This window comes from Thamnophis sirtalis, unplaced genomic scaffold (genome assembly GCF_051295495.1).
Source record: "Thamnophis sirtalis isolate CommonGarterSnake01/CBP01778 unplaced genomic scaffold, rThaSir2_p1.2 scaffold_4, whole genome shotgun sequence".
Taxonomy (NCBI): Eukaryota; Metazoa; Chordata; class Lepidosauria; order Squamata; family Natricidae; genus Thamnophis; species Thamnophis sirtalis.
The window spans coordinates 138,114,735-138,128,173 of NW_028261384.1; the positions used below are offsets into that span (position 1 = coordinate 138,114,735).

Consider the following 13,439-nt stretch of genomic DNA (forward strand, 5'->3'; position numbering starts at 1 on the left):
AACCGCTTAGAGAGGCCTGAAAGGCCTATGAAGCGGTATATAAGTCTACTGCTATTGCTATTGCTAAGCCAACATTTCTCAAGGTTTCAAGGTTTAAGCCCATGTCTTTCAAGGTTTAAGCCAATTTCTCAAAGTTTCAAAGTTTAAGCCAACATTTCTCAAGGTTCAAGGTTTAAGCCAACATTTCTCAAGGTTTCAAGGTTTAAGCCCATGTCTTTCAAGGTTTAAGCCAATTTCTCAAAGTTTCAAAGTTTAAGCCAACATTTCTCAAGGTTTCATGCTTTAAGCCAACATTTCTCAAGGTTTCATGCTTTAAGCCAACATTTCTCAAACTTCAGCAACTTCTAAGATGGGTGGCCCGCAACTCCCAGAATTCCTCCAGCCACCAAGCCATCCAAGTCCATCCATCTTAAAAGTTGCTAAGGTTGAAACATGCTGGTTTAAGCAACGGCCACCGAGGTTCTTAATTGCTGGGACCAGAGGTAGGTTCCAACCGGTTCAGCCTGGTTCAGCCGAATAGGTAGTAACTGGAGCGGACACGTAACCGTACCGCTTCTATCCTGGGTGCCGCCATCTTTATTTTCTCTTCTGAACATGTGCAGAACAATCTTCATTGATTTTTTTTATCCCCCCCCCCTTTTTAATGGTGTGCGCATGGACAGATCTTGTTAGGCGCAAATGCACACATGCGCAGAGCAAACTTTTTCGGGCACCGAACCAGTAGTAATGCCGGCAGGAACACACCCCTGGATCGGACCCCCCCAAAAAATATCTCCCTAAGCTATTAAGATATCTCCACAAGTGGAGCTAAGTTCAATGTAAAGCTGTTATCAATTTTTTATTCTTTTTTCCAATATATTTTAGTTTTTGTTAAAGATTTATACCGTGTATGGGTTCTGGGAAGTCGGGGGAGGGAAGACTGGGGGGGTTGGGGGAGAGAGGGGGGAGGGAGGGATGAATATTAGGCTTGACAAGGGGTGTTAGATTTTAATATAATATGATTGCGCAAATATACTGTCTTCTCTTATTTTTTCTTTAAAACTAAGATATGTTAAGTATATTGATATTGAAGCATAAATACCATCAACATAGAATGGAGTTTGCTCAGAAGCTGAAATACACCAAGTGAATGAGAGGAAGAGTTGGGAAAGGAGAGAAGAAAGATAGGAAGAGAGGGATAGGACTTATTTCGCAAAGGAGAAAAACAAATGCTGTCGCTTTAAATCGGAACTGAGCATGCCTGGCTGTGGAATTCTGGGAGTTGAAGTCCACAAGTCTAAAACAATTGCTGCCTCACCAGCCATAAACCTCACCGCACGTCACTGGATAGGAGAGAGGGTAAGGGGGGGAAGATGAGGAGGATAAGGAGGAGTGGAATGAAGAGAGAGGAGAAGGAGAAAGGAAGGGGAAGTAGAGTAGGAAAGGATGATGGAGGGAAGAAAGGAGGTAGGAGAGAGGCAGAAGAAAGAGGTGTATGGAGAGCAGAAGAGCTAATAATGGGTTTTTATCTTTCTGGGCGTTGATGGCAAGAGGAACTGATGTAATTACTACTTAATACAATAGGATATTGGCTATGTAATAGTATACATGTGATTTATATGTTATGGAAATGGAAAATAAAAAAGTATATTTAAAAAAAAAAGATATCTCCACAAGCAATGCGTTGAGCTTCTGGCTTGGTGAGAAATGTCCTTTCTTTGGATGTCAAGGAATATCAAGCATGACATTCGTCTGACTTTCAACGCCCGGCTTTTGCATTCTGGTATCTGGGACAGAGTGTCCACGTGTCTCTTCTGTCCCCCAGAACGTGTCTCTTGGGGTTACCGGACTGCGGCTGAGAGATGTTTACCTCGCCAGATTGTTCTTATGGTTTGCAACCCGTCACCAGATGATCTCGAAAGCGTGGGGAGGTGGAGCGAGGTGGAGGGGAGGGGGAAACCTATAAATATTTTCAGCCAGCCGGCCCAAGCCATCCATCAATTTTAACAGCTACCTGACAGGTTCATCTTCGCGACAGGGTGAAATTGATTGGCCCGAGAGGTAGAAACTTAACGATCAGAGGAAGCAGCCGCCCGACACCTGGAATAATGACGTCCAATGCCCTGGAAATTATCTCAGCGTTGTAAGCAGGGCAGAGAAGAGCGAAGGAAAGGATATGGATTGGAAGTTGCTTGTAGAGTTGTTAAAAGTATGTCTCACCAGCGGGGGTCTTAGGACAGGGGTGTCAAACTTGATTTCATTGAAGGTGGCATCAGGGTTGTGGTTGACCTTGGAGGGTGGGGAGATGTGGCTGACTGGGTGGGCGTGGCCAACTGTAAAAACTCCATTCCCACCCAACTCCAGGGGAAGGTTACTGCAAAATCCCCATTTCCTCCCCATCACCTGGGACTCAGGAGGCAAAGAATAGAGGGGGGCGAGGCCAGCCAGAGGTGGTATTTACCGGTTCTCAGAACTACTCAAAATTTCCGCTAACTGTTCTCCAGAACTGATCAGCACCTGCTGAATACCACCTCTGGGGGGCCTTGACACCCCTGGTTTAGGACAGCTTGCCACAGCTAACTTACTAAGGCCAACTCGCCATGGCCAACTCGTCGCAGTATGCGAGTTACACTCCTATTGAAGAAACGATGAAACAGAATCGCTAAAGAAAGGGTGTAGAAGAAGGGACAACATGAAACATGAATGGCCAAGATTAAAATATATTTTTAAATTTTAAATAATCACAAGTAGTTCTCGTCGGAGGACTGCAATAGAGCCCCAGGTTTTGGTTTCTGCGTGAGACATTTCCTAAGTGAACTTTGCCCCATTGTACGACCTTTTTTGACATAGTTGTTAAGTGAATCGCCGCAATTGTTAGATTAGTCACATGGTTGTTAAGTGAATATGGCTTCCTCGCCTTGACTTTGCTGATCAGTAGGTCACAAAAGAGGAGGACATAACCATGGGACCCTGCAACCGTCGTAAATACGAGGTGGTGGCCGAGTGTCTGAATTTTGATCACGGGATGGGGATGCTGTTAATGGTCGTAAGTGTGAAAAATGGTCCTAAGTGACTTTTTTTTCAGTGCTGTTGTAGCGTTGAACAGTCACTAAATGAATTGTTGTTAAGTCAAGGACTACCGGTAAAATGAATGGTTGGATTGTCCCCTTGTTCCGCAGTGTGTTGTCCCGTTCTGACACCGGAACATGTCTAAATGGTATGTGAGGAAGACTACGGGCAACAGGGTGAAGAAATGCTACCTAAGGAATGGTCAGATAAGAGTGAACGTAGCCCAGAGCTGCATAACAGGCAGAGGGGGGGAAAAAGCTCAGAACGAACCTTCCTCAGGCTCTAAAACAGACAGTGCGAGACTCGTATTTTCAGAGTTGCAAGATTCCGTCAATTAGCCTTGCGATAATGTAGAATTAGCACATCCGTGTTTCGTGCCTGGTTTGCAGCTGACAACGTGGCTGAGCACGGCAGGATGGGACTTGTAGTCCAACGCGACTTGGAGGGTGCCAAGTTCCAAAGGATGTAGAAACTCTTTCCACCCTATTTTCTCTCTAGGTTCCTACCAGTTTTCCGTGGTGGAAACGGCGCCTCCTGGGTCGGCCGTGGGAAGGCTGCGCGCACACGATCCCGACGAAGGGGAGAACGCCCTGCTTGCCTACAGCATCCTGGAGGGAGGAGATGGAGCCGAGGCCTTTGCCATTCACACGGACATGTTGGGACAGGATGGGATCATTACTTTGAAAAAGGTGGGTGAAGCACCCCAAAAGTATGGAGTTCTCCTGTCTTTCTTCCTTTTTGGAGCTTTGATGTGGGAGCCATTATCTATCTATCCATCCATCCATCCATCCATCCATCCTTCTTTCTTTCTTTCTTTCTTTTCTTTCTTTCTTTCCTTCCTCCTATCTACCTTTATTTCTCTTTCTCTTTCTTTTCTTCATTCTTTCTCTTTCTTTCTCTTTCTTCCTCCTGTCCCGTCTCTTTCTTTTTTCTTTCTATTTCTTTCTTTCCTTCCTTTCTTCTTTCTCTTTCTTTCTTTTTCTCTTTCTTTCCTTCTTTCTCTTTCTTTCTCTTCTTTTTCTCTTTTTTCTTTATCTTTCTTTCCTTCCTCCCTCCCTCCTGTCCTTCCTTTCTTCTTTATTTCTTTCTTTCTTTTCTTTCTTTTTCTTCCTTCTTTCTCTTTCTTTCTCTTTCTCTTTCTTTCTCTTTCTCTTTCTTTCTTTTCTCCCTCCCTCCCTCCAGTTCTTCTTTTCTTCTTTCTTTCCTTTCTTTCCTTCCTTTCACTTTTTCTTCCTTCCTTGTTTCTCTTTCTTTCTTCCTCATGTCCTTCCTTCCTTCTCTTTCTTTTTCTTTCTATTTCTTCCTTTCCTTCCTTTCTTCTTTCTCTTTCTTTCTTTTTCTCTTTCTTTCTTTCCTTCTTTCTCTTTCTTTCTTTCTTTCTTTCCTTTTCTTCTTTTTCTTTCTTTCTTTTTCTCTTTCTCTTTCTTTATTGTTCTTTTTCTTTCTTTTTCTCTTTCTTTCTTTTTCTCTTTCCTTCCTTCCTTTCTCCCTCCTGTCCCTCCTTTCTTCTTCCTTCCTTTCTTTCTTTACTTTCTTTTCTTTCTCTTTTTCTTCCTTCTTTCTTTCTCTTTTTCTTCCTTCTTTCTTTCTCTTTTTTTCTTTCTTTTCTTTCTTTCCTTCCTTCCTCCTGTCCTTCCTTCCTTCTCTCTCTCTCTCTCTTTCCCTCCCTCCCTCCCTTCTTTTTTCTCTTTCTTTCCTTCCTCAACTGTTATCATAAGACTACTTGTATTTTTATGAATAACTCAAGGCAGCAAAAATGGCCATCAGATCTTCCTCTTCCTCCTCTTTTCCTCACAACCCTGAGGTGGGTTGAGCTGACAAAAAGTGATTGACCCAAAGTCTCCCAGCTGGCTTTCATGCCCAAGGTGGGACTAGAACTCACTGTTTTCTGGTGATTGGCCCAAAGTCCCCCCCCCCCCAGCCATCTTTCATGCCTAAACCAGGACTAGAACTCACCATTTCCTGCTTTCTAGTTTGGCGCTTTCACCACTAGACCAAACTGGTTCTCGTTTTCTTCAGACGACCTGGGATATTAATCACCTCTTAGCGATTTGCACGTCCTCTGCCAAACTTGTCGAACCGCCTGCCCTTTGCTCGCTTCCAATCATGAGTTTTTCTTCTCGTTGTCGTTCTTCTCTGTTTGGACGGGCGGGGCAGCCTCTGGATTTCGAGTCCCGCCACTCTTACACCTTCCGAGTTGAGGCCACCAACACGCAGATCGACCCTCAGTACATCCGGAAGGGCCCCTTCAAGGATGTGGCCACTGTCCGCGTGACGGTAGAAGATGCTGACGAACCTCCGGTTTTCTCCCGTCCCGAGTATCATCTGGCTGTTTATGAAAACGGCCCACCGGGGACGCCAGTGGGCAAAGTCACGGCGGTGGACCTGGATACGCCCAGCAGTGTCATCCGGTAATGGCTGGGGAGAACACCGATACTGCAGGGTGGGAAAGTGGTGTTTGTTGTCTTTGTGTGTGTGTGTGAAGTTTCAGTTACTCCATTTATACTTCGTTGCCGTGACAACCTGATACCCCAGGTGCCCACCCTCCATCTTCCAGATACTCCATCCTGCAGCATACGGACCCCGAGCGCTATTTCAGCATCAACCCGCAGGATGGCGCGATTCTGACCTCCGTGCCACTCGACCGAGAGGTTTTCGCCTGGCACAACATGACCGTACTGGCAACGGAACTTGGTAAGAGCCAAGTCGATATGGTGGGTGGGAGTCCAGGAGGCTCCAAGGTGGTGGAAGCTTTTCGTTGCAAACCTGTAGTAGCATTTGGTAGTATTTTGATACATCAGGACAGAACCGATACAAAAAAAGTCTGTGTTTGCAATAGAACATATAAAGCAGGGGTGTCAAACTCAAAGCCTGTGGGCCGAATCTGGCCCGTGGGATGCTTAGATCTGGCCCAGGGGTGGGTTTCTCGCCCCGTTCCAACTGGTTCGGTTGGAACGGGGCCAGCGGCGTCCTCTTGCGCGCCTGTGGCGTCCGCGTGCACGCGTGCGGTGCACACATGTGTACTAGCGTCTGTGCGATGCTCCAGCTGCTCCTGGAGGATCGCGCAGGCGCTGTATGCGTCCTGCGCATGCGTGGAAGCGCAGAACTCGTCAAAACCGGGTAAGGAGCGCGGGCGGGTGAGTGGGCCCTTCGCCGTTCCCGGAAGTTACTTACTTCCAGGTTTGCCGACCAACCGGTTCGCAGGGACCGCCGCGAACCGGTTGAAACCCACCCCTGATCTGGCCCCTGAAAATAACAAAGGACCAGCTCACGGTGCCTCTGCTAGTGAAAAGGGGATGCGAGGAGAGCACGCAGCCCCCACACGCCCTGTTTTCAGCCTGGACGGCCTCCTGCAGCACTCTGCCAGCAAAAACAGGAGCTGCATGCAGCTCCCACGTGTCCCGTTTTGGCTGTCAAAGTGCTGAAGGAGGCATCTGTCTCTCCGGCCATCTGCCCCCCCACCCACCCAGCCATCCCTAGGGAGGACAACTACAATGTTGATCTGGCCCGGGAAGAAATCCAGTTTGACACCCCTGATATAAAGCATACTTGCAACCAGTGGTGGGTTTCAACCGGTACGGCCTGGTACGGTCGTACCAGTAGCACTCGGGAGCAGCGATCACCGTACCGGTACGGTGGCTCGTTTGGCCCACCCACCTGCCCACGTTCCATACCTGTTTTTGAAGCGACCACCACTGCTTGCAACAGTTCATTCAGGGACCGTTTGAAATTACAAAAGTGACTTAGCACCATTTTTCACACTTAATGACCATTGCAGCATGTAATTTATATGCTTGGTTCATAGTTGTGATTCCCTTTCTGCGACCTTCTGACAAACAAAGTCAATGGGGGAGGCCAGATTCACTTAACAGCCATGTGACTAGTTTAACAACCGCAGCAATTCACTTAACAAATGTCACAAGTCAAGTTCTATCATGGGGCAAAATTCACTTAACAAATTAACAATTAAATTTGGGACTCTAGTGTGGTCATAAGTCGAGGATTACCTGTAGTCCTCGACTTGCAACCATTTGTTTAGTGACTGCTCAAAATTGGCAAAGCAGGGGGGGAAAGTGACTTACGAACGGTCCTCAGACTTACAACCGTCACAGCATTTTCCACGATCATCTGATCGAAATCCAAGCGCTTCGCAACTGGTTGTGTATGTACAACAGTTGCAGCATCCCGGGGTCAAGCTTGGGTCCTCTTCCCAGCTGACTTCCAACAAATAAAATCAGCGAGGGAAACTGGATCTGCTTAACGGCCACACCATTCACTTACTAACGGCAGTGATTTGCTTAACCGTTGTGGGGAAAAAAGGTTGTAAAATCTGGGAGGACTCACTTGCAGAGGCGCCTTGCTTAGCGATGGAAATTTTGGCTCTAAACGTAATCGTACGTTGAGGACTTATATGTAATAGAAAGAGTAATGGCAATTGTTTATTAATTTTCTTCTCCCTTTTTTTTCCTTCTCCCTTTCTGCATCCCCTTATCTGTTTATCTGTTTTATCTGTTTTCTGCTCTTTGGGAACGGTGTTTTGCTCTCTGTTTTTGTCTTGTGTGTTGAATGTGCGAAACGGTGCATTTTTTGCACTCTGACATTGTGGAGGGGGTCTGCGCTTTCTGCATGGGTTTCCCTGTGATTGATTGATTGATTGATTGATTGATTGATTGATTGCCTATGTCGGCTGGATGGTTTTGTATTGGCGGCCTGTGATTTCACTTGTTGGTCACGTTGGACATTTACGTTCGCCCACCCATGCGCAAATGTGCTTCATCGTGCACCGTTGCTCGCTTCCGTCCGCTTAACTCTGCACGTCTGCCCACGTCTTTCAACCTCTTGACGTGATACTTGCCTGTCTGGTTCTGCCGACGATGTACGACGATGGACTCTTTCGGTGTGTTCGTGTGTTATGAATGGGATCCAACCCCACTGTCTCCCCATGGATGACTTGTATGGCTTTCTCGCATGGCTGAATCGTTTGGATGGTGTATCCTTATCGGCCGACTTACTCGTTGGGACCTTCTTGGTGTTATCTTCCCACCTTCCCCGTTTTTCGACTGGATCGCCCTGCATGTCCCGTCGCGTGGTTCCATGTTGCTCCTTACCCCCGACTCTTACCCTCAGACAGTCCCACACAAGATTCTCAGATTCATGTGGCCGTTCAAATCTTGGATGTCAACGATAACTCACCCCAGCTGGAACAGAGCTACGAGCCTTTCGCTTGTGATAACGCCATCCCGGGCCAAGTAAGTAAGGGGTCCCTAGGACACTGATGGGGCAGAGTGGGGCGGGAGAGGAAGGCCCTGGCTGAGAAGAATGTTGCTCTTTTCTGTTTTGGCCAGCTGGTGCAGCTGATCCGAGCGGTCGACCGAGACGAGGATGGTAACACAAGCCGTATCATCATCCGTTCCCCATCCACGATCAGAGAACCAAACGTCACTGTGCGGGATAACAAGGGTAAAACACACACGCCTGTCCTAAAATGTAGAACGGATTTCAGAATGTTCCTTATTGATTAGGAACTTGCACTGTTGATAAAAGGAGAGTAGACATTTTCACAAATATGAGCGGTGTACAGAACGTATAGCAGTGCTTCTCAATTTTAGCAACTTTTAAGAGGTGCAGATTTCGGCTCCCAGAATTCCTCCAGCTAGCAATTCCAGCTGGGGGGATACTGGAGGTCGAAGTCCGGACCTCTTAAAATTTCCAAGGTTGAGAGACACTGATCTAATAATTCAGACATCTATCCAAAAAGACACAGTATTAATCAACATTATATCGCCCCCTTGAAGATGGTTGTACGTACCTAAAATGTAAGGCAGGGGTGTCAAACTCGAATTCATTGAGGACCACATCAGGGTTGGGTTTGAGTTTGGGGGACTGGGGTGGGCATGGCCAGCTTAACGTCACTCATGTTGGGAGCGCCTGTGGTGGCCCAAGCGTTCTGTCAGTTAAAATGAGTTTCCGAGCACCGTTTTTGGCTGCGACAGCCTCCTGCAACCCTCTGCCTTGAGTTTGATACCCCTCATGTAAGGCTTGGGTTATTACTACCTACAAGGAAGCATTTCCAAATATAATGGGCCTCAGTTCACTCTACATGGGGCTGCCCTTGAAAAGTGTTCGGAGACTACAATTGGTCCAGAATGCAGCCGGGTGAGTGATACTTGGTGTACCTAGATACACCCATGTTACACCTATCCTCCGTGAGCTGCACTGGCTCCCTATTGGTCTCCGAACACGCTTCAAGGTGCTGGTTATTGCCTATAAAGCCCTACATGGCCTAGGACCTGGATATCTCCATGACCGCCTCCTGCAACATACCTCCCAGCGTCCAATAAGATCGCACAGGGTGGGCCTTCTCCGGGTACCATCGACTACACAATGTTGTCTGGCGGCTCCTCGAGGGAGAGCCTTCTCTGTAGCTGCCCCGGCCCTATGGAACGATCTACCCCCTGAGATCCGGACCCTCCCCACTCTCTCGGCCTTCCAAAAGTCTGTTAAGACCTGGCTGTTCCGGCAGGCCTGGGGCTGCTGATCTCTGATTGAGCTTCAGCCCCATTCAGATCGAGTGCATGGTGTGTCTTTTTTAATCCGCTTTGTTTTGTATTTTTAAAATTCTTTTAATTTTTTTACTGCTTTTATGTAAGCCGCCCGGAGTCCTTCGGGATTGGGCGGCATACAAATCCATTAAAATTGAAATTGAATTGAAATCTTCTTCCCAATCTTCTCATCTCCAGACAATTCGGCCTCCTTGTTGCTCCGGGCCACCCGTTTGCCTCCCCAAGGTGGATTTTTGCTTGTGCCCCTAGAACTAGTAGACGGTGGTTCCCCCACTCGCACGGGCTCTCCAACTCTGACAGTCAGCATCTGCCGGTGTCGGCGAGACGGGGCCATGCAGACCTGTGGTCCTGAGGCCCTCGGATCTCCTGCCGGCCTCAGCACGGGGGCTTTGTTGGCTATCCTCGCCTGCGTTGGTACCCTACTTGGTGAGACTTGGAGTTGGCATGCCGATGGTACGGGTGGGCAGAGAAAGAAGGACAGTACAGGTGGCCCTCAACTTACGATCACCATGGGGCTCAAAACAAAACCACTGCTACGCATGACCGTTGCCACGTGAATTGTGTCCGTGAATTGCCACGGTTGTTAACGGACTCATACGGCTGTTAAATGAATCTGGCTCCCCCCACCCCTGGTTGTCTTTGCTCATCAGAAAGCCAGCTGGGAAGGTTACAAGAACTGATCCCATGACCCCAGGACAGTGCAACTGTCATAAATACATGCCAATTGACAAGGGGGCGCAGTGGTTAGAACGCAGTATTGCAAGCTCCGTCTGCTGACTGCCGGCTGCCAACAATTCGGCAGTTCGATCCTGACCGGCTCAAGGTGGACTCAGCCTTCTGTCCTTCCGAGGTCGGTAAAATGAGGACCCAGATTGTTGGGGCCAAGAGGCCGACTCTGTAAACCGCTTAGAGAGGGCTGTAAAGTACTGTGAAGCGGTATATAAGTCTATCGCTATTATTGGTCACGCGACCAGAGGATGCTACAACGGGTCGCGTGAAAACCAGTCAGAAGTCACTTTTTTTTGGTGCCGTAGCCATTTCGATCAGTCGCTAAATGAATGGTTGTAAGTCGAGGACTACCTGTATTATGGGAATTTCAGCCAGGGAAGGGTTGAGGCTACTCTACGGAGAACTCATGGAGAAGATAAGACGCATTAAGTGACTTGACAATATAAGGTGGGGCATCAACATGGCAGTGGGGAGAAAAGTCACTGAACCTTGGGGAACGTTTGGCTAGTTGTGCTGGATTTCTCCAGGAGGGTGTACAGTTGTTGTGACCTGTCAGCCTCTGGCCCCTCCAGCAGCCGAATCACATGAGGAGGGGGTGTGGGAGTCAGGGTCAGTATCAGGGCAACCTGGGAGCTCCGGGCGAGGGGGGAGAGGGAATGGAGCTGCAGAGAGAGACAGAGACAGAGACAGAGATAGATCCTGGGCCTTCTGTCAGTCCTCAGATAGAGAGTCAACAGCCCCCAGGTCTGGAGGTGGTTGATGAGGAAGAGGAGGAACAGCTGTCCAGTGCCTGACGTCCGGATGCGTGGAAGGCAGAGGAGAGGAGGGCAGTGGAAATCTATGGGCTGATCTTGGGGAAGGAAGAGCCATCACTGCTTAACGGGACCCCTGGGGATAAAAGGCAGGGGGTAGAGAGGAATAGGTGTGGCCGATAACTATTCATCTAACGGACGGATGGATGGACGGACTCGTGAGAGAAACGTTTTGCCGCGGCTGCCGGCATTCCTAATAAAGGAATCTTTTGAGTTCATGTCAGAGGATATGTTGTGTTTGGAGAGCTGGGTCAGAACAACAATGGTATGTGCAAGCGACCTTGGGAAACAGGAGGAAGAGCTGCAAACTAAGGAAGAGTCAGATAAGAGGCAGCTGAGACTCCTGAAGGAATGACGACAGGGGAAGGCTCTCAGGAGGGACCCTCCCAAGTCTCATGGGCTGTGAAGGGGACAAGAGGATGGGAGAAATGACCCTTCAAACTTGCAATGTTCCAGGTAAAGTAGATAAAAGTGTTCGTACAGATTTTATTCCATTAGTTGTTGCCGACTATAGGGGGCAGTGTTCACCTCAGTTTCAAGGCCGTTGAGCCAGCGCCGTCCGAAGACATTTTCACCGTCACGTGGCCAGCATGACGTCGCAGAGTGCTATTACTTTCTCACCGAGGTGGTACCTATTTATCTCCTTGCATTTGTGAGCTTTCCAGCTGTTGGATTGCTGGGGTGAGGACGGGAACTCACCCTGTCGCATGGAGGTTGGGACTCAAACCTGGGCAGCTGGCTTTCCAGCCAACACGCCGAGTGTCTTAACCACTGAGCCACCACCGCCCTCTGTTAATATAACCTTAAATTAATGTAGAATTCACTTGTCCGCTGTGCTTCCCCCGTCGCCTTTACAGCCCATGAAACTAGGGAGGGTGTCTTCAGAGCCAATTGTCCTGCTATACAGCTGCAGGCTCAGCTACCTTTTATCCGGCTGTCCCCTTGTCTGTGCCTCTTCTCCCTGTCTCCCAAGGCCATTCCCACATACCATTACATGCAGAAAGAAGTAACGCAGGGTGTTTGCAATGGGTTGTTATTGTGATTAACATCTCATCTTCTCCTCCTGTTGGTCCATCCGACTTCACCAATGCACCAACTTCCCACTCACCTGTAGCCCTGGTCCTGCTCTTTGTCGCCCTCCGGAGGCAGAAACAGGCTGCATTGCTGCCCTTTGAGGAGGAAGACGTCCGTGAGAACATCATCACGTATGACGATGAAGGCGGCGGAGAAGAAGACACCGAGGCCTTCGACATGGCCGCCCTGCAGAACCCGGACGCTGCCCCTCCACCCTCGCAGCAACGGCGCCTCCTCCGGCGGGACGTCCTGCCCCGTCCACACTTCCCGCCGTCCCTGTCCACCCGGGTACCACCGCAGCCTCACGACGTGGCCAGTTTTCTGACAGCCCGCTTGAGCGAGGTGGACGCCGATCCTTCCGTGCCTCCGTACGACTCCATCCAGGTGTACGGCTACGAAGGCCAGGGCTCTTCCGCCGGGTCTCTCAGCTCCCCCGGCTCTTCCTGCGCCGGGGACAGCGATGCCGGCGGGTACGAGTATCTGGAAGAATGGGGGCCCCTCTTCCGAACGCTGGCCGAGCTGTATGGGGCACCAGAGGGTCCTCCTCCAACCTGAGCCCTTGTGGGCCCAATGCCTCCGTGGAAGAGCGTGGACCTCGAACCCCTTCCTCTGTTTTCGGTTGCTTGTTCTCCGTTCCGTCCACCAGCTTCCTCGTTCTCAGTTCTGGATTTGTCCATGACAAGCTCCATCGTCTCATGGATTCCCAAATCCTTCCTCTTGACCTCCTCTTGTTTTGCTGTGTTTGTCAACCACCAATGTTTTTCTTTCCATTTCTTATGTCTGTATATCCTTTTCTTTTCCTCCTTTCTTTCCCTTCCCTTCCTTTTTCTATCTTCCTTTCCTTATTCTGTCTTCCTTCCCTTCCCTTCCCTTCCCTTCCTTTCTCTTTTCTTTTCCTTCCCTTCCTTTCCTATTCTTTCCTTTTTCTATCTTCCTTTCCTTTTCCTTCCTTTCCTTTTCTATCGCATTCCTTTCCTTTTCTATCTTCCTTTCCTTCCTTCCTTTTCCTTTTCCTTTCTTCCCTTCCTTCCCTTTCTCTTTTCCTTCCTTCCTTTCTTTTCCTTTCCTTTTTCTTTCTTCCTTTCCTTTCCCCTTTCCATTCCTTTTCCTATCATCCTTCCCTTCCTTTCCTTTTCCTTCCTTTCCTTTTCTATCGCATTCCTTTCCTTTTCTATCTTCCTTTCCTTTCCTTCCTTCCTTTTCCTTTTCCTTT

At 48.7% G+C, this 13,439-nt stretch overlaps 1 protein-coding gene across 1 annotated transcript in view; it reads left to right on the top strand.

Moving 5' to 3' along the window:
- Positions 1 to 12,781, top strand: part of CDH24 (cadherin 24) — a 32,839-nt gene extending 20,058 nt beyond the window's left edge. The window contains exons 5-11 of the mRNA XM_087714219.1: positions 3,547 to 3,737; positions 5,206 to 5,459; positions 5,606 to 5,742; positions 8,176 to 8,297; positions 8,394 to 8,508; positions 9,789 to 10,037; positions 12,267 to 12,781. Coding sequence (XP_087570345.1) covers positions 3,547 to 3,737; positions 5,206 to 5,459; positions 5,606 to 5,742; positions 8,176 to 8,297; positions 8,394 to 8,508; positions 9,789 to 10,037; positions 12,267 to 12,781 — 1,583 coding nt within the window. The remainder of the gene's footprint in view (positions 1 to 3,546; positions 3,738 to 5,205; positions 5,460 to 5,605; positions 5,743 to 8,175; positions 8,298 to 8,393; positions 8,509 to 9,788; positions 10,038 to 12,266) is intronic.
- The last annotated feature ends 658 nt before the right edge of the window (positions 12,782 to 13,439 follow it).